This window comes from Crinia signifera, chromosome 2, assembly GCF_055691185.1.
Source record: "Crinia signifera chromosome 2, ASM5569118v1, whole genome shotgun sequence".
NCBI classification, from domain to species: Eukaryota; Metazoa; Chordata; class Amphibia; order Anura; family Myobatrachidae; genus Crinia; species Crinia signifera.
The window spans coordinates 194615814-194642713 of record NC_139218.1 but is presented as its reverse complement, the minus strand read 5'-3'; the positions used below and the strand labels follow the sequence as shown (position 1 = coordinate 194642713).

Sequence of the window (26900 nt, the reverse complement as noted above, 5' to 3'; positions counted from 1 at the left end):
TGCAACGGCAGTTGGGCCGCATCCACCCATAGATCTTGGCTCATTATGGCACCATACTATATGCCGTGCACAGTCCTGCTCACTAGTGTGCTGATGGTGAGTTCTTGTTTTCGAACACAGTTAAACCTAGTCACATGCTCCACAGCAAGGTAAGGATGGAGTCTGGGAAATGGAAAGCAGCACTGTGGGATGGAAGTCCCAGACATGTTGTGTTGTACCTTTTCCTGTAATTTAATGTGTTCCCTGCAGGCTGTTCCCAATTTCATATTTGTAAATGATTTAGTGCTTACATCTGGACAGTATAAGTTTATTATAGTTGTATATAAGGCATACAGCAGATTAAAACAAGTTTACATCAATGTGAAGTACGAAAATATTTCTTGCTCACATTGTATTTTGATTAAAATAGTTCTAAATATAATAGAAGTTTTTTTTGTAAAGAACCATTTAAATGAAATTGCATTATATTCAAGCAGTTAAAGACACATAAGACAGCGTTTTAAGAAAACTGGGAGAGATTTAAACAAAATATGAGATAAAAGGAATTTCGATAGATACATTTGGATCTCATGAATGTGGACTACTAAACCTAAAATTCCTTTTGGCTTAAACTAAGCATTACTACTAACATTCACAAATATAAATGGGAAAGTTTAAAGAGCTTATAAGAAGATATTTCAGATAAAGCTGTATTTATGGGAAAGTTATTTGTTCTGGACACGGCAGACTTCCTGTAGGTGATCCTACTGTTGGACACTGCAGTCAGGCCCTTTGTCTGAAATAAGTGACTGCAAATAGTTCATCTCATCTTTTTTTTGCTTTGTTTAATAATTGTTAAAAATTTCCCAGATCTGTTCACAGCTAAGAGTTAACAAAATACAAATGCACAAATATAGGGAGGAATAGCACAGCAACTGCGGCCCTAAAACTGTACAGCAACTTTGCACATTTACAAAACAGTTGCTTGTTCTTTCAACAAAATGCATCCTGCTTTTATATTAAGGTGCTAGTGAGCTCATTCTACATAGAGCGGGATATACAGAAGGTATACTGTATGTACAAAATAGGATATACAGAAGGTATACTGTATGTACAAAATATTCTGCTTATCACTTACAGAAATAAGCATGATCCGCAGATCACTACTGGATCACTACCTAAATACTGGTCAGTAGCCTGCCCTTGTACTGGGAAAGCACTCCAGAATACCACTGGGTAATATGAGAATGTGTACCTGCTACAGCACAATCTATAATATCCTACCAGTATGCATTTATCTCTCATTACTTACAATATGTTGAAAAGCAATGAATATCGGAACGTTTTATGTACCAAAGCTTTAGACCCATGCAGAGCCAGAGTAATGCGGCAGCAGGGGCATTTGCCCTGGTACTCCCACACATAGCTACCTCACCTGCTGGGGGTCACTATGGTATATGTGGACTGCGGGTTTCTGTGTGGTTTTATGTGAACCGGGGGACTACAGTGTGTTTCTTATATTTGTGGTGCTGGGAGTATTTACAATTGAAGGATAATAATAATTGACACATTATATTTTTAATAACATCACCAGCATATCATATTGACAATTTCATTGGAAGGGGCCCCTACATGTTAGTTGCCCTGGGGCCCCCACAAACCTTAATCCAACCCTGTGCATTGGTTGGCTAAGACTGTACAATATTGCTAAATACACACACCATTCTTATCCCATGATTATTTGCATGCCGCTGTGCATATCAAGTGAGAAGCACATCCACAAACATTTGCACACTATGTGTACAAACACATGAGCTTTGTCAAACTATAATGACAAATATACACAAGAAGATCTGCTCTTTCCAAAGACTGATAAGCGGTCATGTTTTATCAGATCAGCAGGGCCTCTATATATACAACCAATCACCACTTAAGGAAGGCAGCCATTGATATCGCTGGATTGTGTAGATTTCTACAGCGGAACAGCTTACAGTATGCACAGTGTGAGGCATCGTATGGGGAATATTCTGATTGGGGCATGGTTCTGCATACAGATAACGATAAAGGAAGAGTGGTTTTGGATCTGACGTGAACTTTTCTTATTGCACATGGGGCATTACATGACTAAATAGATGATAAATAACTATATAGATTAATCATATCTATGCATATACACATTGCTTTAAATTATAATCAGACTTTATTTTATCAGTGTCCTTGTCTCTGTCCCCAGACAAAAAAAAGCCATTCTCTGCTTCTAATAATTGCTTCCAGATCCATAAACCAATTAAACACTTTATAAAGGAAGTTTAACGTCTCACAAACATATACGCAGCTTAAAAATGTCTATCTGGCTTCATTTATACACCATGTAAAAGGCATTTGTCCAATTATATTAGTGTACACTTATCCAGTGCCCTGGATGATATGTACAGACACACAATACACAAGAACACAACAAGTCTGAAGTAATGCTGGCAGATTGATATGTACATCGCCAGACAGGAAGTGCGCTGCTATTTTACCATTTGGGGAATATAACAGAAACTGAAGCTGGAGACAGTTATATAGAATTGGAATTGGAACTTTGGGCATAAAAAGAAATACATTGCAGAACGCATTATTGAATTCGCTGACATTGTGCTAGGAATGGCTGACCGCCATAAATATGACCCAAAAATGGCAGCATACCTAGGCAGTTTTTGGCGTAAGTTAACCAATAAACCCATAAACATCTGTGGTTCATACTGTGTGAGCCAAGAACAATTTTCAAATTGCTTTTGGCCTATACTGATAAAATTCAGCTTCATAACTAAACAAGCACATTGTGGGACACTTGTACAGGCATTTTTTATACCTGGACTGGAAGCCATAGTCCTAAGCAGGAAAATAATAAGTGTGGAGTTTTTCTGCAAGACCAAGATGCATATGATAATGTCTTAACTCCTGCACTGCTGGAATATTCTGCTTTGGTAAGTTAAGGGTTAACAGGCCAAGAAGAACAGCCATTTTCTACCATCCCCTAATCAGCTCCCTGAAAGTCCTCAGTTGTGACATTGTTAGTGGTTTATGAGGCAGTAAATGCATGGGGAACAGAAAGGAGGATTTGGGGATATGAGACTGGTCTCCCGTAATTAGTTTTAATAGGAAAATCCGGGACCCTGTGAGAGGCCGGAGGTTTGATCATAAGGCTGGGCAGGAAATTGAAGCAGACAGTACAGATTGGAAAAGTATTCCCTAAAATCCTGCCCCTGTAAGCACACAGCAGGGGGACGATGCAGAGATGAAGCACTACCTAGATTTTTGCGCTAACCATCTCTTTTTATCTGGATACAAATGTTGGATATTGAGGGTTTACATACAGCTCAGGAGCCTTAATACTATCCATTTTAAAGTCTGTCATAATTTAAATCATCGTGTTTCCCAATTTGCAGGACATTTATTCTCGAAGTGTCTGTTTTCCCACATTTGGACTTCCTGTGCTGCCCATTCTATAGCATGGTGACACTAAAAGTAATATTACACTCTAACTGGGTAGATTTATTAGCAGATGTATGGACACATTGATGGAAAACTCCATGATATTTCAGAACAACTTTGAGAAGTATTAATAAAAATGTTTTAAAAAATGAATTTACAGCTGGCTGGCAGATCATGCTCAGCAACCACAGAATGGAAACAGACTTCCTGTCTATGGGGTTTATTCTAGTTCATTCTTTCTGACAAAATCCTTCTTAGATGGACAAAACCATGTGCACTGCAGGGGGGCAGATGTAACATGTGCAGAGAAAATTAGATTTGGGTGAGTTTTTTTGTTTCTGTGCAGGGAAAATACTGACTGCATGATTTTACACTGCAATATAGATCTCACTTTGAAGAAAAACCCCACCCAAATCTAATTCTCTCTGCACAAGTTACATCTGCCCCACCCGCAGTGCACATGGTTTTGTCCATCTAAGAAGGATTTTGTCAGAAAGAATGAACTAGAATAACCCCCTATGTTACTCATCCTGCAAATTGCTGTACAACTGACCACATTTGAAGACCACTGAAATAGTAGTTTTTCAAGAAGCAGGAAAAGAGGAGCATAGTAGCCATACACAGGCAGCAAAAGCATTACCAGCAACGTCTGCATTTATGCTATGAACTCATATCAACTATGTACAGTATGTGAGCAATGCTGCATCTGCATACAGGATACAGGAATTCCATGATGTACAATAGAACTAGACTTTTTATATGAACACATGGGTGAGATTTAATAGGATGACAGCTTCAGAATGTTAGGGTTTTGCTAAGAAATCTCCATTTTTTTAAAGCGGCAATTATTTACACTGCAAAATCAGTTTGATTTTGCAGTGTAAATGATTGCCTCTTTAAAAAAAAAAAAAAAAACCAAGAGATTTCTTACCAAATGTCTCACTTTCTGAATCTCTCATCCTATTACATTTCCCCCCATGGTCTGCTTTTGATATCCCTGCTCAGTGAATAACTGTGACATACTGTACAGTACATTCACCATGCATCATAACTTGGCTTTCAGCATCTCACTCAGGAAACTGTCTAATAATAAAAGTTTTCTAGGATTTTTTTTCATCCTTGATCCATTTAGTTTTGGGTGACAATTGTCTAAACACTGCACTAGATAGTAATGACAGGATAATCACCAGCCAATTCCAATTAAAAGTTAATATATATATAATAATTAGAAAAGTATTATAAACATTGAACACTATTGTACACATTGATCTACAATTAGAACATGGATAGTTTAATTTACTTATATGAAATAAAATATTTATTTCATGTAATCTATGTTACAATTAAACTCACTGATCTTGAGACATGAATTTATAGAAACTACATTAATGTAGATCATGCATGAGAATATGCAATATATTACATATGTAGAGGACTTATTAAAACAGGTTAATAACACCCCCCACCCACACTTAAAATATATACTATAAAAATGGATCCCAGCATTAAAAATATAGTTTGTTAATTGTCACAAATATTTAAAAGATACACTAACAAATTCGATTATGTGAAAGTCTATTAGATTCAGGCCAATACATGTATAATAACTCAGCAGGTGGAGGATGATTGTTCCGGCAAAATAATAATAATAATGTAACGTAAAGTGCAAGCTTTGTGTAACAATCGCTCCTTTGGTGTTATAACGTGTGCTGTATTTATAGGACGCTTTTGCCAATCACATCAAATGTAACAGTGTGACCAGAGATATACAATGGCCGGAGACTACGGGGGACAGAGCAAGGGGTGCAACTCACACCGCTGCGCGGTGCCCGGATCACACCCACAGTCCTTCTGGGACACCAACCTGCTGCTGCTGCTGCCCTGTGCTCGCAGCTAATAAATGGACGCAGCCGGGACAGATATATATATATATATATATATATATATATATATATATATATATATATATATATATATATATATATATATATATATATATATATGTGTGTGTGTGTTACACACACACACGTGTACTGTATATAGCCTTACCTTTCTTAATCACAGACTGATCCAGTAAACTGACACCAGATTCATCCATCACCTAAAATATATAAGAACAACAATGAAAGCACAGAAAGCTCCTCACACAGGTCATAACAGACGTATTGGTATAAATAATAAGAAAATAAGAAATAACTGGAGGGTGTATTAGGGGGTAAATAAGGTATGGTGGGGCGTCAGTCATGGCGGCAATACGAACTATAAAGGTTTCAAAAGGCATCCAGTATCTGTAGTATCCTATCAGTACATTGGCTTTATGCAGAGCACACACAAGGGGACATGTATGGCAATGCAAATCATATCTGGGATATCCACTGGTAACAACTGGAGACGTGTGACCATAACATCAATCATACATCAATGACTTCTTATTGCTGCATTTATAACTGATTCCTATGTTCATGCTGTGAATACAGATTTCCCCACATAAAGACTATTATTACACTGTATGTGCACTCTTTGGACCTTTTATCGGCAAGAACGTTCTAGCTGCTGCTGATAGGGTATTTCTTATTGCTGTGAATGGATGCAGACATGTCTAGTGCCAACAAGTAAATATCTAACGATCCCGAGCCAAAGTATAATATCTGTCATGACAGTCAGCTCATCCAATTGCTCCCATAGGAAATCTGTGATCTAAAATCTAGCAACACCTGTACATACTGTAGGTGTTCTATATAGCTAAATGGACATGTCCATATCTCTTCAGTACACACTGGAAATTAGACATTTAATTTACGGGTCGTTTCATGAATATATTAGATTGATATAAATAAAGCGTATACGTTCGTTTGAGTTATCTACAAAACAAAAGTTACTATTGTATTAGATACAGATGTATCCCTGTCACCGGCTTATATTGTAATTAGACTTAATCAAATAACACCTGGAACGTCCAGAACTTAGTGACAGCAAAGGTAATCGGCAATAACCTGCTCCCTATGTTTGGCAATGATGGACAGCAAGCGTAGAAGCCAGCAGTTCTGATTAATACATAGGTTCCAATAAATAGAGAAATGCAACAAAAGCAAGTTTGAAATTTGCAATAATAAATTGGCTTTTAATTTATTTTGTTCTTGATCCCAAGCAATATAATTAAGTAAAACTATAGGCAATGATTATAAGCGGTATGATTATGTTATATTATAATAAGCACTTTTTATATGTAGTTAGTGTGTAACACTGTATTACTTACTTGCATATTTAAAAAGGTACAAAAGTATCTTAGCTATTTTTTTAATTAATGTATCAGTGCACATAACAGGAGATCGCAGTGCAAATCTAGGAACATTTTAGAATATTAGAATAACATATAAACAAATATAAAAATGTAATAAGAAACAGAAGTTCGCACACGAATTGCCGCATCCGGACAGTATTTTGTCAGTAATGAATTAATGAAAGGTTACGTGCACTTGTAACAACCAATAGATGGGCTAGACCGAAAGAAAACCAAACAAAAGACAGTATCTAAAGTCGTTTTTTATTGTATATACTGTATCTAAAGGGGAAAAAATGAAAGTTTTTATGCTTCATTGCTTGATGAATTAACATCCCTTTGCCCGAGGGTTCAACAGGAAAGGAAAATACGATCAATGGGTTAAATAAATTTCTGCGAATTCCCAAGCCAATTAGATAATTACAGAGAAAACAAGGATGGGAGCAATACTGCGACACTCCTCTGTTAAAACACTGTAACGTTCTCTTAATTAATATTTCAATAACAGAAAGAAGAGGTTTTAATAATGCAATTACTTGGAATTCTTTAAACACTATTTTGTGTTACATTGTCAAATCGATTAATACACTAATGTATTTAGGAAATAAGTTTAAACGAAATAGGAAGCTTTTTGTCATAACTTTAATTACATTTAAAGTTAGACGGCCTGTATGTATTAATTTATAGAGCGATTGTGATAGTTACACACTTTGCTACGAAAATATTTTTATTTTATGTATTTTTATTTTGTGAACGGAGCAGAAATAATTATCGGTAATACATAACGAAATTACAAACCTTTGTAAAAAGTCCGATAAGTACAATATTTATATATAAATGTACTTTTTTTATTATTTCAAAAACGATTGCAGCTGTGCACGATTAACTCCCATGCAGATGATAATTCAATGTTAATATGCATATAGAATATTTTGTCCTTTTTGATATTGAGATTTACTGGAATAATTATAAATACGGTCACTGAACATTGTGGGTGTATTTATATTATGCTCCAATCTTTATTTACCGACAATAAAAGGCCTAACGGAATTAATTGTTACTAGGTGGTTTAATTCAATTACCCCTTGCGGAAATATTCAATAAGGTATAAGTGGATACTTTGCTGCAAGAAATATGCATATCAATCTGCCCATTATACTGAACTACAGTTATTAACTAACAATCTATATACGTAGCGTGTAGTCCTGTAAAGCTGTAGCAAAGTTACACCGAGAAGTACAATAATGTATATATTCCACTAGAACTAGAAAGAATGCAATGGAAATGACATGTGCGCTATAAGGAGCTGTGACGTCTATTGTGTTTGGGGACAGCCTAGGGCTAAAGGTCCGCTAAGGGTGAGCTGACACCAGCGTTTACTCTCCAGTATAACTAGTGAGACTACAACTGGGAGGTTAAAGGAAATCTCACGTTCATATTAGTTTCGATCTATTGATTGTACTCTGGTTCCAAACAGCAGAGAGTTACAGTGTAAAGTGACATTGTGTAGGAAATAAGGATAAAAACGCCTATACACATCTGATAAAAATGTGCCTGCACATAATACACGTCTCCTGATGCTTAGTTGCCCTGGAATTGGGTGACACTGGTAATAGCGTGTACAGATACATTCGTATAATAGGAGTAGAGGTCTCTTACCTGCATGTCCTCTATGTTGTGGTGAGAAAGTGCATGCATAGATAGGGCACTCTCTGCCAGGCTGTGCCCTCCATCTGCCAACCCGGACAGGAGACGGGGAACCCCCCCATAGTCTCTTCGTGGGTCCAGACTGAGCCCCCTGTGAGCCTGAGAGAGTAGCCCGGCCTCCTCCTGCCGGCTCCTCTGTGTGTGCCATGCCGTCTGTTGGTGAATGGGGTTTATGCCGGTGTAGGGGTCTCCCAGGTGGGGGTACCCAGGTTCCTGACTCTGGGAGTAAGACAAGGGAGGTTGGGGGTACGGGGGTGGGAAGTATGGGGGCTGGAAATCAGATACCGGCGTGTGACAGAGTGGGGGAGCCGAGGAGTATGCCCCTTGGTTGAGTGAGGAGAGCTGGGATAGTCGGCCACCACTTCCTGCTCCATTCAGGTCAGAGCGGTCCTGCAAAACACCAAGAAACAGGATTAGGCTACTATACCCAAGTCAGATGTATCCTTGAGTAAGGATTAGGCTACCAACCATACCCATGCTAGATGTATCCTTGAGTAAGATTAGGCTACCAACTATACCCATGCCAGATGTATCCTTGAGTAAGATTAGGCTACCAACCATACCCATGCCAGATGTATCCTTGAGTAAGGCTACCCTACCCATGCTAGAATTATCCCTGAGCACATGAGCTGACACTTTAGTATGCCCAATGTTAACCTAGTTCCATTCTGTATAACTTCACGTTGTGTATTCCAACCTCATTTACTTTACAGAGTATTTCAGGTTCACGACTTGCCTAATATTCTATTGGCTTTCCATATTGAGACTTGGTAGCAAGACTATATGACCTACCTGCTGCCTAAACCCCATAACTGAAACTAGGCAGCAATATCAGACCATCCTGATACAAATGCATGGCCATTGGTCAATGAGCAACATCTTCAGGTCTGTGTCAGCTTTTCCCAAAATAAGCCCCCCTGCCACAAGACCCGCAATTGTTCAGAGGAAAATAACAGCATTGTATAGCAGAAATTAGAAAACATAGTGAGCTGCCATCTAGCCGGGAATGTGCTACACCTCCTATACACATAGGTAGAACGTCTCACATAGTATTACTGTCTAATTCTAGGTTTTAAAGCGGAAAACACCTGCACCCCTTCCCACACTCACCATAGCAGAGTACGCGTGGACTAACATGTGTGCAGAGGTACTCGCAGGATCCGATGGGAAATAGTGATGATGGCACACAGATGAGAATAAAACAGAGTAGATATTTATTAGTCCAAATCAGAAACAGGGTGTCATATCCATGGGGAGTGCAGCATACACCAGGGAAACGAAGCTGTCGCGGTGCCCGATCTAGACTGTCCTGTGTTGTCTTGTACTTCAATCCCTTTTCCTTTTCCTTTTCTCTCCTTCTCTCCCTCTCTCTCTCTCTGAGCCTCGGGCATCTCCATGCACTATAGATATAGGCGCGGGAGCGCGCTGTGGGGGGTCGGGAGCGCGCGTTAAAGAGACAGATCACAAGCTCTCCGCTGTCCCCCCTGCTGATTGTTAATGTGGAATTAGAAAATATCTTTATTTCCAAATAAACTGGGTCAGTGGCATAGGAAAAGGAATAATAAAACCAATGATCTGTATTTATGCACGTTGGATTCTATAAGCGTAACAACAATGCTGATAATGATTGTCACTTTTTATAACAGCACTGATACAGTGGATACGATATGATGAATCCGGAACACTGGTCCTGATCATTGCGTGACAGGTTTTCTGCAAGCAGTAAAAGTAGTTACAGTGTTTTGAGAATCCAAGTTGTAGTTTCCGAAACAATATTAGAGCTGAGCAGGTGTGAGGAGTGTATGGGCAATATGCACTGGGTGTAGGGCCTGTGAGTAACCCAGCCACACCACATACCACCACTTATACTAGGCTACGGATCTGAACAAAGACAGAGAACAGCCGATACCTCCATACAGGGTGACTGACACATCTAGAGTGCATACCACCATACAGGGTGGCTGACACATCCACACTAGATACCACCATACAGGTTGACTGACACATCCACAGGACATACCATCTTACAGGGTGACTGACACATCCACAGGACATACCACCGTACAGGGTGGCTGACACATCCACAGGACATGCAGTACCACCATATAGGGTGGCTGACACATCCACAGAACATACCACCATACAGGGTGGCTGACACATCCACACTAGATACCACCATACAGGGTGACTGACACATGATCCACAGGACATACCACCATACAGGGTGACTGACACATCCACAGGACATACCATCTTACAGGGTGACTGACACATCCACAGGACATACCACCGTACAGGGTGACTGACACATGATCAACAGGACATATAGTACCACCATATAGGGTGGCTGACACATCCACAGGACATACCACTGTACAGGGTGGCTGACACCTCCACAGGACATACCACCGTACAGGGTGGCTGACACATCCACAGGACATGCAGTACCACCATATAGGGTGGCTGACACATCCACAGAACATACCACCATACAGGGTGGCTGACACATCCACACTAGATACCACCATACAGGGTGACTGACACATGATCCACAGGACATACCACCATACAGGGTGACTGACACATCCACAGGACATACCATCTTACAGGGTGACTGACACATCCACAGGACATACCACCGTACAGGGTGACTGACACATGATCAACAGGACATATAGTACCACCATATAGGGTGGCTGACACATCCACAGGACATACCACTGTACAGGGTGGCTGACACCTCCACAGGACATACCACCGTACAGGGTGACTGACACATGATCCACAGGACATACCACCATACAAGGTGACTGACACATCCACAGGACATACCACCATACAGGGTGTCTGACACATCCACAGGACATACCATCTTACAGGGTGACTGACACAACCAGACACTACATACCACCATACAGGGTGACTGACACATCCACAGGACATACCACCATACAGGGGGACTGACACATGATCCACAGGACATACCATCTTACAGGGTGACTGACACAACCACACTACATATCACCATACAGGGTGACTGCCACATGATCCACAGGACATAACTTCTTACAGGGTGACTGACACAACCACACTACATATCACCACACATGGTGGCTGACACATCCGCAGAACATAGCACCTTATGTAAAGAATGTGACAGCAACGGGTCATACCACCATGCAGACAGAAGGTGTGATTTGGCCATGGGACATGCCACTGTATAGGCAAGAGGCTGAACACAGCAACATAATATACCACCAGGCAAATTGGATTGTGGACCAAAAGGCAACTTACGGAACATTTAATCATATAGATTGGGTTTTAAAATTCAGGAATCTATACATTCTGAGGGAGCATCATGAAAGGATAATATGTGAATCCATGCATTTATTTGCATATACAATTGGTAAATCTATTCCAATTACACTTGCAGCTCTAGACAGAATGATGACCAATAGGTGCTGCCATCCAGATATATTACACCACATAAATGTGTATAACACATACTTTTATCAGCCTGGACAATAATATAAAGTAGGAAAGTCCTGACCATCGTTTCACTTATAAGTCAGATAATCTACACTCCCAATAAAATGATTTACAAAATGGAATACATTGGGTGAAATTTATGAGAGATTCAAAACCAGTTTGATTTTGCAGTGTAAATGATTGCCACTTTAACACAAAACTGGAGTTTTCTTACCAAATCTCTTTCTGATTCTTTCATCCTGCTACTTTTCACCCAATATATGTAATGTATTCACTCACTCAGTTGTGTAAGCTTCTGAGATAGTACAAGAAGTTCAGAACAAGTTGTGGGATTTAAGCTAAATACACAATTTTGTAGAAAGACCCGTTACACATTCTCCTGCCCCTTGTATTGGTGCTGTAACTAGTGCCTGTGGCAGGACTTGCGGTAACACAAAGGGACATGCGGATTCCTCTATTCAGTGTGGATGGACTTACGCCCCTTTCATGCATTAGTCCTTTGAAATCACTAGTTGTGTGTCCTATGCATTTACCACTGCGTGATGGCCAGAGGGCAGACTTTGTTCTCAGTCACAAGTGTTGTATACAGGGTGGTGACTTCTGCTTAATACCGTACATTAGTGTTAGGGGCAGTTATGTGTCCAATGAGTTCACTATAAAAACAGTCCATAAATGCCACATTTATTTACATACATATGCATAAACAATTTGATAAATACTGTTATTGGCCAGATTACATGATAGTATGTTGCAATTTTTCAAGTAATAAATCTTATATATATTTCTTATTCTATGCAAAAACTCAATAAAAACTAACTATATCCTAAGTATATTAGCAGGCTTTAGGTATTCCTTAAAGATACTGAATGATATCCAATCAAATCTATCTATGCAAAAATATATAATCATTTTATTCTGTTTCATAATACTAGATTCTTAATTTAATACTTGTTTAGTTAATTTAATTGCTATGGGTTACAGCACATGGTGCTATTTTTCTGCACATCTTGCTATTAGAAAGAACATGCAAAAAATCAGTCTTTTACTTATGGGGGAGGAGTCTTCCATTGTGACATTAGCATGACTAATGTTAATAGAATCACTAAATAAAGTTTTGTGAGTAGAAATGGACTAGATTTCTTCCAATAAACAACCATAATATCAAGATTGAAACAATACAAATTATGGTAAAACCTGTGTATTTACAATACAGAGCAAATAGGCAATATACTGTATATAGTAAGAGCTCAATATTGCGAAGTGGCATCATATAAAATCACAGAATTTTTAAATTGAAGGTAAACAGATAAAAACATCCAAGAAATAAAAATAAAAAAATGGTAAAGAAAATAAAAAAGGCAGTTTGCAATCGATCATTATATATATCTTTTAGTTAAAAGTTTGTTCCAGTTTGTAATTTGCACATGGGGAGCTTCCATAAAAATCACATCTGCATAGTCAAATATTAACTTATCCTTCTCTGACAATAAATATACAGTACAATAGGTGCAGTATTTTTTTTTTTACATTTTGCATTAATAAAACATGAACTTAAGCTGTAATATTAAATTGTAGGCTTTGACTGAATTTTATATATGTTATATTTAGTATTTAGTCATCTTCTTTAATGTTTTATATAATGTATGCTGTATAAACCAGTAATTTATCACTATGACTACAATATGGGGAGAGAGGTCACACATCCCCCTCCTATTCATCCACTCTCTTCTGCCCTTCTTGTCAGCTCTACAGGAACATGGACAGATAATTCACCTTCCAGCTCTGTAATGGGGCCTACACACGTAGTGGTCAGGCCATTTTCTGAACGATGTTACTTAATTTAACCGCATCGCTCAGAAAATGCCCCTACATTGCTCTGTGTGCAGAGGAATAGTGACAGCGAACCATGGCCCCACACGGCGCTATATCCCCGGTGATTAAAATTCAGCATGACGGATATTAATGTCTAATCGCCGGGCAGGGACAGTTTTCTCAGCGGAGAGCACTGGCCCTGACAGATCGCTCAGCATGCAGCGCTTGCACATCCCTGTGTGCTGAGCGATCTTGCTGAGCGGCAGAGGCGTAACTAGATATTCGTAGGCCCCATAGCAAAAGTTTGTAAGGGCCCCCTATATAGCAACTGATGGTGATAAATGTATGCAAAACATATTAGTTTGACAGCAAAGATGGGCCCCCTTCAGCTCTGGGCTCCATAGCAGCTGCACCCCTTGCACCTATGGTAGATACGCCCCTGCTGAGCGGTCTTAGCATTCTGAGCGATCAGCATTGTCGCTGCGTGTGTAGGCCCTTTAGGGAACAATTTGCAACTTTGCGGGTTCTCTACGCTGGGCGTTCCAATGGGCGCTATCACGGCCTGACGCCCCATGCCCCCCACCCACACTGCTGTGTGCTCGCTCAATGCAGCTGCACATGAGCAATAAATGTTTATGAGCATGCACAGTCGCAAAACATCGCTCCCATGTGTGAACGCGCAGTGGAGCGACCACAATAGAATCAGGGCTGTTGACTGTGCTCATCATTTGCTATATGGGGATTATATTAGATGAACTCTACAAAATGGATTTTCCTGTTAAATGTGAAGTCAAAAGTCTACTGAAAAGGACTGGACATATTGTTCTTCAGACACAGATGCTGTGCATTAAGGGGGTTATTCTAGTTCACTCTTTCTGACAAAATCCTTCTTAGATGGACAAAACCATGTGCACTGCAGGGGGCAGATGTAACATGTGCAGAGAGATTTAGATTTGGGTGAGTTATTTTGTTTCTGTGCAGGGTAAATACTGGCTGCTTTATTTTTACACTGCAATATAGATCTCACTAGTAAAGTAAAACCCCACCCAAATCTAATTCTCTCTGCACAAGTTACATCTGCCCCACCTGCAGTGCACATGGTTTTGTCCATCTAAGAAGCATTTTGTCAGAAAGAGTGAACTAGAATAAGGCCCTAAGTATCATAGATCCAAGTGAAGGGCATTTTATAGTATGCAACTGCTTTAAATCCAATAGAAAATTGGCTCTGGGTCTCGTAGTAGCTATACTGCACCTGTGGTACTTATGCCCTTGGCACTATTTAAACTTCACAGTTTTGTTATAGTTTGATCATATACCAAATAAATTGGAATATATTTGCATGTTTGCTTTACATGCCAAAACAAATGGTACAACCAGTGGTGGCTCCAGAGGAGGGGCTGCAGCACAGTTCAAAATTCAAATAGGGTATGCACACCAACTGCCAGCGAGTCAGTATGGAATGACAGTTGGTGGCTGTTGGTGTTGCTCCCTTGTTTGAAGTTTTGAAACCATCCCCCCTGGAGCCACCACTGGGTATAACCATTGAATTTGGTTAGATAATTATATCTTAAATGTGATCTACAGACACACTAGTTCTCAGCAATATGCATATTGGTCATTAGAAAAAACTGAACAAACAGAATTTTCGGTACTTGTGTAGTTTCACGGGCTCGCTTCACTTGCCCACGCTGCGGGCTCGGTGGCTCGCTATGCTCGCCACGCTTTTTAAAATCGACTCCATGCCAACATGGATAGTGGGGGTATGAACTATTCATGTTGGCATGGAGTTAAGTTACTTTTTTTAACATAGTTTGTGGCGAGCGTAGAACCCGGAAGTAGCACGGCGCCATGCTGGCGCCATGAAACTACACAAGTACCGAATTTTCAAACAGAAGTATTGACATGGTAAAAAAAACCACTGCAATTGAATCATCTATTTTCATGAGCAATATTCCTGGCAGTTTTATATATGAGCACCTAAATACTATGTCCCTTTAATCAAGTAAAATGTAATGTGTCAGGGACAGCATACCTCCACATAAAGATAATGTGGAGGATCTGGTCCAGGTTTTAGAGCAGCAGCAGGGAAACTGATGTGTTCGGGGTTTGGCTGATTAGCAGCACCTGTGCTCTCCTGGTATAGGATTTCAGAGAATCATTGCTTGTGTTTATGGAAAAGCTGCACAAGTAATAAGCCGAGGTGTGGGCTATGGCAGGGACCACTGCAGCTTTCTGAATAGTTTGTACTGTGAATACACCTGTATGCTGCAATGCTATAACCTTTCTTGCTTATGCTGTTTACCTGCTACAAAATAAAGAACAAGACTTTATCTTATCCACTGTATTTGATTCCTTGTCACAGTAAATGTGGCCAGCAAAAAAAAAAAAAAAAAAAACAGATCTGTGTCAAAAAATATTTTCTCCCCAATAAACACCTTAACCTGTAATAGTTTGTATGGGTCCACAGAGAATAGTGACGGCAATAAGCAGGAAATATAGCAGGAAATAGCATTTACTCCAGAACTCAATAATTCTTGGGTCCGTATACAGGTATGGGGCTATTTAGATTTCCTCAGTTATGTTTACTATGAGATGCCTTACCTGACAGTTTCTGATCTTTGGGTGAGCAAGCATCAGCACCATCCTATCACAGTGTATACTGATGTCAGACTATTATAAGGGAAGCATGTACTACTGATGAGGAGCGTAACAGAGGTTTGGGCTGACTGTGACCTCATTCTATGGTCTTGCATGAAAATATATCACAGTCCCTTTCTGTAGTTAGATATTTAAGGAATACGAGCTACTGGATATTTGTTTAAATCGTCCAACATCAGTGTCATTAACATTATGTCATGCTCATCTTTTGTCTAAACAATAGGGTCACATAGAGCACCAATGCACTAGAATATTGTTTGAGATAAAGTACAAAGATTTACCTGGCAATCTCACGGTAGGCTTGCTTTTTTCTCTATTATGTAACTATGTGGAGCCTATTTACTATCTATACGTCTTTTGTTTACTAAATAAACAATGCGTGAATTGCCTTTGTGAGCACTAGTTTGTCAGGCCAATTTGCCACTTTTTGCTTGCGATGTGTGCTATGAGATGCGCGCTCCCGCGGCATCTCATCGCACAGTACAAAAAATGTGCTGCACATACTTTTTGTACTGTCTTTTGATCGCATCATATCGCATGCACATTGCATGCACAACGCATGCAATGCAATCCGATGCTATTTAGCACAAAACGAACTGCAAAATCGGTGCGTGTATGGGCACCTTGAGATGGGAGTTCTATTGAAGATGTGATGTTGTCCATAGCAACCAATCAGAAACTACTTCTTATTTATTTAGCAACTTCAAGAAGATAATAGATAGAATCCGATTGGTTAATATTCTGCAACATCCCATCTTCAATAGAGCTTCCATCTTAGTAAATGTACCCCAGTCAATCCATAAAGAGGGTGTCCTGATGAAGTACATTCTCCCAATGTAAAACCTTTCATCACTAGCATTATACAGCTTTCTATAAGATTTGCAGAAAGCTACTGTGCATGCCAGGCCATCTGGCCACCCATGCCAGTGCATGCAATACTGTAACCCAGGCATGTCCAAACTATGGCCCTCCAGCTGTTGTGAAACTACTAGTCCCATCATGCCTTGCCACAGTTTGCTATTAGTAAATGCTAATACTATGGCAAGGCATGCTGGGATGTGCAGTTTCACAACAGCTGGAGGGCCACTGTTTGGACATGCCTGCTGTAACCCATTAGCTATGTAAAGATGATGTGGGATAATGTGGCCAAGCTCTGAAAGCTAAGGTCTGTGAATGTGTGTGACTCCATTGTCTTTTATGGAGTCTGCAGCCTGCAGCATTAATTTGCCTTAAATAAAGTATCTGTATTAGGCACTTCTTAAATGGCCCTGATATGTAAATCATGTGAAAAAAAAATGTTTTCTGCAATTTTTTTTTAGCTTTTTAGAAGCATCTCTGAATTTTATTGACTTAATGCATAAGTACAAAGTCATGCAACAGCACTACAAAGCCTACTGATGTCCACCACCAGCATCTGGGATTTGACAAAGTAAGACGCAGTGGCACCAAATACCACAGGGAACAGTATACAGTCAGTTGAAGATGCTGTGTTCAAAATGTTGAGCACACCAGGGAACCAATAAACAGTTTGAACTGCCTCAAAATAAAATGAATATTTAATGTAAGCTTGCAAGCAGGGCCCTCCTTCCTCTATGTCAGTTTGTTACTATGCAGTTTGTTTTATGACTGTTCCCGGTTGTAAAGTGCAACAGAATATACTGCTATATAAGAAACTACACATAAAATAAATAAATATCTCTGGACAAAGTCTAGAAAAGAAGTAAACGTGGTATGAGAACCTTAAATAAGCACATAGCATTCTAGAAATAAATCAATATGACAAGCACAACTTTAATAAAATGTGCTCTTGATGAAAAAACAAGAAAATGGAAGGTGCATTGGAACACTGTATAACCCAGAACATGACTATACAAGATTGTGGTGAGCAGCCCTGGATATCACACCTCAGGGGAATAAAGCAGTGTTCTAGAACTGAACGGATAACTATTGTTCTCACAAACACATTACCTATTCAGCATAATGATGGCAGGTCATCATTGTACTATAAAATTTCAGTATTTAAACACAGAGGTAGATGAACTGATAATATAAAATAGCAACCACGTACTGTTACAGTACAGTAATTATATATATATATATATATATATGAAATTTGTATGCACACTGAGGCTTTAGAGGTATAGAACACATACCAGAACACATACTATAGCTGTCGGTTTGCCATTGGGAAGTCAAAACAGTGGAAAATATGTAATTGAGGGGCATGTTCTAGTATATAAGATGGAGAAAGGATGTTAGTGCTTCTAATACAGAGTTTAACTGCTAGGGAGCCACTAAACGTAAAATAGATGTTGACATTGGCCCTTATTCTTATTGAGTTGGACGGCTCCGTGTGCGGTCGTATGGCCGATGATTGGTATTTGCGCATGTACAGAGGCGTATCTGCGCATGTGCGAACGCTTTGCATGTCCGAACATGGAGTGAGGTCTGGGCAGAAAACAATCTTATGGATCTGTTCGAGCAGGGGGTGGAGAGGGGCGTGAAGGGCTCATTACCATATGCGTACACCCCGCGTTTCATGGGCGTTCCCATGAAAACGCTGGGCGTACACATGGTAATGCGGCCGTGATGCACGTGTGGGGGGCGGACAACTGACATAGCTGGATGTCAGCTGCACGCCCATATCCCTGCTTTCATACGGAAAAATGTCTGAGTGCTCTGGAGTGCTCTGCTGCCTGACCTCTCAGTCCATCATTCGATGGTCAGCGACCATCAGAGGATGGGGGAGGTTCCCACAGATGGAGGAGGTGTTTACATGAAACATCCACTCACCGTCCGTACGCTCGGCCTCTTACCGCATTCGGACGGTGTGAGCGATCCGTACAATAGGCGGGGCTAAGAACACTCGGTTCCTGTCCGAAATACGCATCCGTCCGAATCAACTAGAATAAGTGCCATTGTCCAGCTCAATACAAGCTACTATCTGGTTCTCAGCTATAAACTAGCTAAAGAAGAAACAATCACTAGAAATCAGTCAACTTATACCCCTTTCACATTGCAGCTAATTACCGGGTGCAAGCCTGGTTCTTACCGGTTCGACCCGGTAATTAGTGCGATGTGAAAGGGGTTAGCGGTTACAGCTAAGGGCAGCAACAAAACCAGAGTTTTTACCGGTTCATTGCCGTGTTTCTTTGCAGTGTGAATGGGTTAAACGGGTCGAGCGACCCGTTTCCCATTCACACTATGGAGGAGGCAGCGCTTGGAGCAGCGCCAGCTCTAAGCACTGCCTTCTCCCCCGCGCCACACCTGACATCAGCGAATCAGCAATATTGCTGGTTCGCTGCTGCGATCTGAACAGACCACACATGCAGGGTCGCACGGGACTGAACCGTTTAAAAGTCCCGGTGCAACCCTGCATTTGCGGTCTGAAAGCAGTATTACATTTAGAAGTTTACTAATGCTGCTTTCATACCACAAAACCTGCATTGACATATTTTTGAAACATTTCTTAAAACGGGCCAGATCAAGTTAAATCCCTTTCACATCACATGTTGTAAACGGTATATTACTGTTCAATTACCGTTTTTGTTCCTTTCACATTGAACCCGTTTTCACCCATAAGCAGTAGTAGCGCTACTAGTTCCAATGTGCCACAGAGACCCCGCTGCTGACTTCCCATCCGCTGCAGGGACCCCACCGCACACTGCTTATTCGCCAAAGGGACCCTGCTGCCTCCCCAGCAATGCATAGACCCCGCTGCACAGATCCCAGCACTGGCCTGGTACCAGGGAAGGGGGGGGGGGATTGGCGTGGGGTCAGAATACCGGTTCAGACCCGTTCAAACTGCAAAAATAAAGGGTCTGAAGCGTGTAGGATCCTTCTTTTTTACCGTTTTGAAGTACCAGTTTTATTGAACCGGTAATTTAGAACTGGTGCTTTCCCACTGCATCTGTAACCATTTTGAAATGGTTTAAAATCGGCAAAATACCAGGTTATAGCTGCGGTGTGAAATAAGTGTAGTTAAGAGGTAGTTTGGCCACAATTTAAAATACTCTGTCACAGACACTGTAGGGAAATTGACTAAGAGCCTCTCACAGTTCCAGTGTCAAATATTCATAACAGTCCAGAAACTATTTGTGAATTTCAATCAGACAGACCATACATTTATTTATATTAACATCATAATAAGCAGGTCTGGCATTATCGCTTTATTTTGGTACAGTGTTATTAATGAACATCATTTAAAAAAAAAAAAAAAAGTGTTAATAAGGTTGTGCTTCTCTTCCTGGTATTTCTTTTGAACTAATTTAGGTTATCTTGTGTGATACCCTAATTAACCTTTAGCAAAATGTTATGATTGACCCTTTTATCCTAGGTAATAATGTTACACATGAAGAATTCCAGCATTGCGTGCATGGGGTGCCTTTCCTCAATTTGGAACCGTTGGTCATAACAATAAGTAGATTTATATGATAGAACACAAGAACGTACAGTATAGCAGGGAGATTAGAAACAATGGGTGAGATTTAATGGGATGAGAGATTCAGAAAGTGAGAGATTTGGTAAGTACTCTCCAGTTTTTTTAAAGCGGCAATCATTTACACTGCAACATCAAACTGGTTTTGCAGTTTAAATGATTGCTGCTTTAAAAAAACTGGAGATTTCTCACCAAATCTCTCACTTTCTGAATCTCTCATCCAATTAAATACCACCCAATGTGTCTCTACTCATTGGAGTGTGATTTTCTCTGACTCATTTTATGGCTCGAGCATGTGCTGAATATTTAGAGGGTTATATATTATATCTATAAAAGTTTTTGTATTTAATATTTCTGTGAGGCTGTATACTGAGAAATGTAACTGGCTATTAATGATAATACTAAAACTGTTCTATAGTTCATAATTTGTAGCAGCAGATAAATTACATACAGCACAGTTCTACCAAACTATGAAACCTTGCAAACAGACACTTTTCCAGAAATATGAGGACTGTTGATTTTGTGTAAAACCAGTGGCTGTGATAAACAAAACCATTTTAACCATTTGAGTGACAAAATCTCTGTGAGAGACATGCAAAATATCTGCTAAAATGCGAGCGTCGCTCACATTTGCTATATAAAATCAAATAAAAAATGTGTAAAATAAAAGATTTTCTATATAACGTAAACATTACAGGTCATTATGATGAATAAAAATGTTTGCTTGGTAATTTTCACAAATATTTTTGACAAAATTTTGACAAATTCACTTGGCACTTAAGGGTAAAACACTAGTTTGATGTCAATTTCTTATCAACTAGGAGTGCTGTCTATTCTTGCTATTTTTGATTTTTATTCTGGTACCTAGAGGTACTATCTATTTTTATTTCTGTGATGAGTGCCCATTTTTTATATTTATATATATATATATATATATATATATATATATATATATATATATATATATATATATATATATAGTGCGGGGAGGACGCGGCACTCGGGAGTCCAATAAATAACTTTAATGCGTAGCCAAATACATGGTTGACGTTTCAGTCTTTATTAAGACTTTTTTCAAAACAGCTTACATATATATATATATATATATATATATATATATATATAGCCAGAGAAGATGGATTAGCTGACCAAAATCCCGTTCTTGTCCCTACTCTGGTATTGTTGTGTGTTGTGGCTGTGTCTCTTTGCCTAGTCATTTGTACAGAGCTAAGACACAATTGGCTTTCAAGACTAATTCACTGTGATGTGTGATAGGCATTAACAAACACAGCCCACATTACATTTAATTTCATCCCAGCAATTCCCCCTGCAGCTAGATTTGGCTTCATTTTCATTTTGCTACAAATTCCCACAACTCTACTCCCTTTGATTTCCAGGTTTAATTAACAATGCTCATTAAAATTAATTTTATTCCTGTGTTTTAATATCGCTGTAGCACCTGTCTATTGATGGAGGGTTGCTAGTTTCTATTTAAACTCTCCCTGTTAGCAGTATGGTAAGATTGGGAGTTCTTAAACGTTTCTTGGTCTTGTTAGACTATTTACCAGAGCTGTCATTAAACAGTGGTGTCTATTGAATAGGAACTTGTATTTTGTACAAACCAGTTTCATTTGAAGGAACATTGCATTTGCCATGCTAAAATGGACAGATATTATACACTTAAAACTATTTTACACATAAATCTTAAAACCAAAAAGTAAGTAAGGGGACTATCTATCTATGAGTGACTGTCTTTGTGTTCTTCATCTGTGCAAAATTGCTGTATTACTTGCATAAATTCCAATTAAACACAAATTCCCACAATCACAGGGTACTTTTGTCTGTATATCTCTGCAATGGGCCCTGTCTTTATTGGACATATGTGTGCTGTTTTTTGATGACCGAATCTGACAAATGAAACATTTCTGAAAAATGGCGCTTAGATAACAAAATAGATGCTCTTATGCATGACAACTAATGAGAACCCAACTGATATGGGTCAGTTTTTAGTTACTTTGGTATACAGTATGTCGTGAAAATTGTACATTGAGGGTTATGCAGACCTGATTGCACTGCTGCAATAATCGAACAACTGTGCATGGGGTACGGGTCATAGTATGAATGCGCAAGGCCATCCTGCGATAAAATCCTGCTACTTTTTTATCACTGATCGTACACATGTTAATTGACAGAAAGAGTGTTTGTGGGTGGTAACTGCCCATTTTCTGGGAGTGTCAGGGAAAAACCAGGCGTGCCCAGGCGTTTGAGGGGAAGTCATGTGACATCCGCTCTGTCCCCGATCTGCCTTTTTCTAGCGCACCCACCAAGTAAGTCCTGGACTAGGCACAGACTGCACACACTGGAAAATGTATTTGATGGTGAGCGAGTTGGGTATGGATTTGCTGCTAATTGCTGATTGGCGTAATTTTCTCAAGTCATTCGCAAGCCTTGTACAGTGATTAGCAGGCTTGCACAGGGTGAGATTTCAATCAGCGATCAGGTCTGAATAACCCCCAATTGTCATTATATATGTGTCATCTAATAAGTAATTACAATTCTATACAAGCAAGTCAAAAGAAGAAAAAGAAGTTGCAACTTTACAAACCATGTTGCACTGAAAGAGGTGAAATACATTTATTGTTTTTGTATGCAGGGTAAATACTGCTTAATTTTGCATGCTGTACAAGTACTGTGCAACTTTAGTTTTACAGTGCAATACCCCTTTTACACCGCCGAAAAATCCGGGTCAGCTGCGGGTCAGACCCGGATCATCGGCGGTGTAAATGGGGTATATACGTGTCCATTTACACGGGTCCTCTACCCAGGTCCTGACCTGGGTAGAACCCGGATAGGACCCGTGTAAATGGTGGTGTAAATGGTCCCGCTGCGGGTGCAGGCACCCGCAGCGGGTCCACAGCGTGCAGCTGCAGATGTGCCCAGCTGCTGCGGGAGGAGAGGGGTCCCTGCGGCTGCTGAGGGGAGGGGGGGTACCTGTCCTGTCAGCCTGCGGTTGGAGCTCAGCGGAGGGGATGATGTGAGCCACTGCTGTACCATCCCCCGGCAGCTGGTCCCTGCAGCGAATGGACAGTCAGTGTCGGCGGTCCCTCCAGCGCATAGGAACTAGTACTAGTTCCCATGCGCCAGAGGGACCCCCGCCACTGACTGTACATTCGCCGCAGGAACTTCGCGGCTGCGGGGAGTGGTACAGCAGCGGCGCACATCATCTCCTCCGCTGAGTGAGCTCCGACCTCAGGCTGACAGGTACCCCCCTCCCCTCAGCAGCCGCATGGACTCCCCTCCTCCCAGCACCCGGGGACAGCACTCCCCATCTACCCCCTATATATATATATATATATATATATATATATATAATTTAAGGCAGGGCTGATCCAGGTTCAGTATAAATGGTGCATACCCAGGTCCGACCCAGGTCAAAGTGCTGTGTAAATGGGGTATAAAGCAAGGTCAGACCCTGGATACTCCAGCATTCAAAGACCAGGGTCCGACCAGGGTTTTTGGTATAAAAGGGGTATTAGAGACAAGCCAGAACACACTTCTCCCATCTCACAATCTCTATGCACATTTTATATGTGCTCCACCTGCAATGCACCCTGGTTGTACAAATAGGAAAATTTGCTCCTTTATTTTGATTTGCTTCCAATTCAGCCTATTATGATTTCATGGCAAACTGTTTCAAGGGAGGAGTAAATCACAGCACTGTACGGATACTGTATTGTGGAACATTCATTCTTATTGCCCGTGACTGCGTTCAAGCGTCTGGTTAATCTACAAATTAAAACATTGAATCAATTTACAGACAATGAATGTGTGTCTCTGTGCAAATGATCACCCTGTAACCCATTATGCACAGAATTCTACTCAGTCACTAAAACTGAATAACTAGGTTAGCTATGGCTGCAAGTGGGCTTATTTTGTAGACATTTATACAACTGGCATATGTACTAATAACTAAATACAAATATAGACGGTGTGTCCCGCTCTTTTTTAGTTGTGTCTGTAACCCTTTTAGGGGGATGATTTCATTCATATTGGTTATATTAAAAGAGTGGACTACAAAAATTCCTTTACAATTATTGTTTAATGCAGGCATGTCCAAACTGTGGCCCTCCAGCTGTATTGAAACTACACATCCCAGCATGCCTTGCCATAGTTTTAGCATTCCCTAATAGTAAAATTGTGGCAAGACATGATGGGACTTGTAGTTTCACAACAGCTGGGGGGCCATAGTTTGGACATGCCTGATCACTGTAACCTTATTTTTTATCTAAAGTGGGCATTGTATAGTGCAGTGGTTCCCAAACGGTGTGGACAATGTAACAGGTAAAACCAGGATAAACAGAAGGGAACCATGTTCTCACCATAAAACTGGACCTAAGGATGACGTATGAGCACCACTCATTTCATTTAATATATTTTTTTCTGAAACTGAGGAACAAACTTTTGGCCTATGGGTGCCGTGAAAAATATTCTGATACTCTAGGGTCCCATGATAGAAAAAGTATGGGAAACACTGGTATAGTGTATACCCTGCTTTACATGTTAAGGCATCTGAAAATGTATTACAGTACATAAAGTATATATATGACCTACATAAACAAATCAACTTGTAAAAAAAACCTATCGTATTGATTTTCATATTGGTGGTAGTTCAGGTTAAATTTTAAAAAGTGCTTTAGCAAACAGATAGGTCTGATGTTAACTGTCCTACAACATGCATTATAGACATTTCACCAATCACAGGTGCCTTGGTCAGCACATAAGTGAGATGATTGGGTAGATGTATGAAGCAGTGATAAGGGAGGAGAAGTGATGAAGTGCCTGGTACTTTATCACTGGCCAATCAGCTCCTAACTGTCCCTTTTTTAACCCCTTCCCGACATTTGACGTACATTTACGTCATGGCCGGGAGGTACTTCCCGACACATGGCATAAATGTACGTCATGAGTTTAAACTGTCACTGCGTCTCGAGACGCAGTGACAGAGGGACGATGTCTGCTGTCCCTGACAGCAGACATGTCCCTGCATGCCCAGGGGGGGCTGCGATGTCGCCCCCCCGTCGGCGATCGCTGTGATTGGCTGTTCAGTGTGAACAGCCATTCACAGCGTTTTCCTGTGTTACCAGCGAATCGGACGCTCGGTAACACAGGTGTCAATCACCGCCGGGCGTCAGGGGGCATGAGGGGGTAATCGGTGACGATGACACCTCACCCCACCCTCACCCCACCTGCCCCCAAGGCTGTGATTGGTCCGTGGGACCCACGGACCAATCACAGCCAAGGCGCGACATTTAAACTGACGGTGACTGCGCTGCAGACGCCATTCCGGTCTGGAATAGCGTGCAGAACGGTCACCGTGCCTGCCTGCCGTGAATACCGACCTGATCCTTGCTAATACTTACCTGATCCTTGCAAATACCTTACCTGATCACCTTATCACTGCTTGTAGCGTGCTGGACGCTTCCTGGATCTGACTTCCTGAGACTTCCTGCTGCTGCTGCAGTGTGATAGAGAGATAGAGAGATAGAGAGAGAGATAGAGAGAGATAGAGAGAGATAGAGAGATAGTGACAGAGAGAGCTATATTTTGTGTCTGCTACCCCCCCTTTTTGGGGGTGCAGGGGTTTTCTATATATATATAACTGTCAGTGCTGCTGCTGCAGTGTCATACAGTGATAGATAGTGATAGATAGTGATAGATAGTGAGAGGTAGAGAGATAGAGAGATTTGTGTCTGCTACCCCCCCTTTTTGGGGGTGCAGGGGTTTTATTTTATATATATAACTGTCAGTGCTGCTGCTGCAGTGTCATAGAGTGATAGATAGTGATAGATAGTGAGAGATAGAGAGATAGAGAGAGATAGTGACAGAGAGTGATAGAGAGTGTATATTTTGTGTCTGCTACCCCCCCTTTTTGGGGGTGCAGTTTTTTTTTATACATATAACTGTCAGTGCTGCTGCTGCAGTGTCCTAGAGTGATAGATAGTGAGAGATAGTGAGAGATAGAGAGATAGAGAGAGATAGTGACAGAGAGTGATAGAG

At 40.5% G+C, this 26900-nt stretch overlaps 1 protein-coding gene across 1 annotated transcript in view; it reads right to left on the bottom strand.

The window, feature by feature from the left end:
* Positions 1–9801, bottom strand: part of TFAP2E (transcription factor AP-2 epsilon) — a 37895-nt gene extending 28094 nt beyond the window's left edge. Inside the window, exons 1-3 of the mRNA XM_083173494.1 lie at positions 9557–9801; positions 8399–8836; positions 5509–5560 (exon numbers count right to left, since the gene is read on the bottom strand). Coding sequence (XP_083029620.1) covers positions 5509–5560; positions 8399–8836; positions 9557–9583 — 517 coding nt within the window. The 5' untranslated portion in view covers positions 9584–9801. The remainder of the gene's footprint in view (positions 1–5508; positions 5561–8398; positions 8837–9556) is intronic.
* Between the last annotated feature and the right edge of the window lie 17099 nt (positions 9802–26900).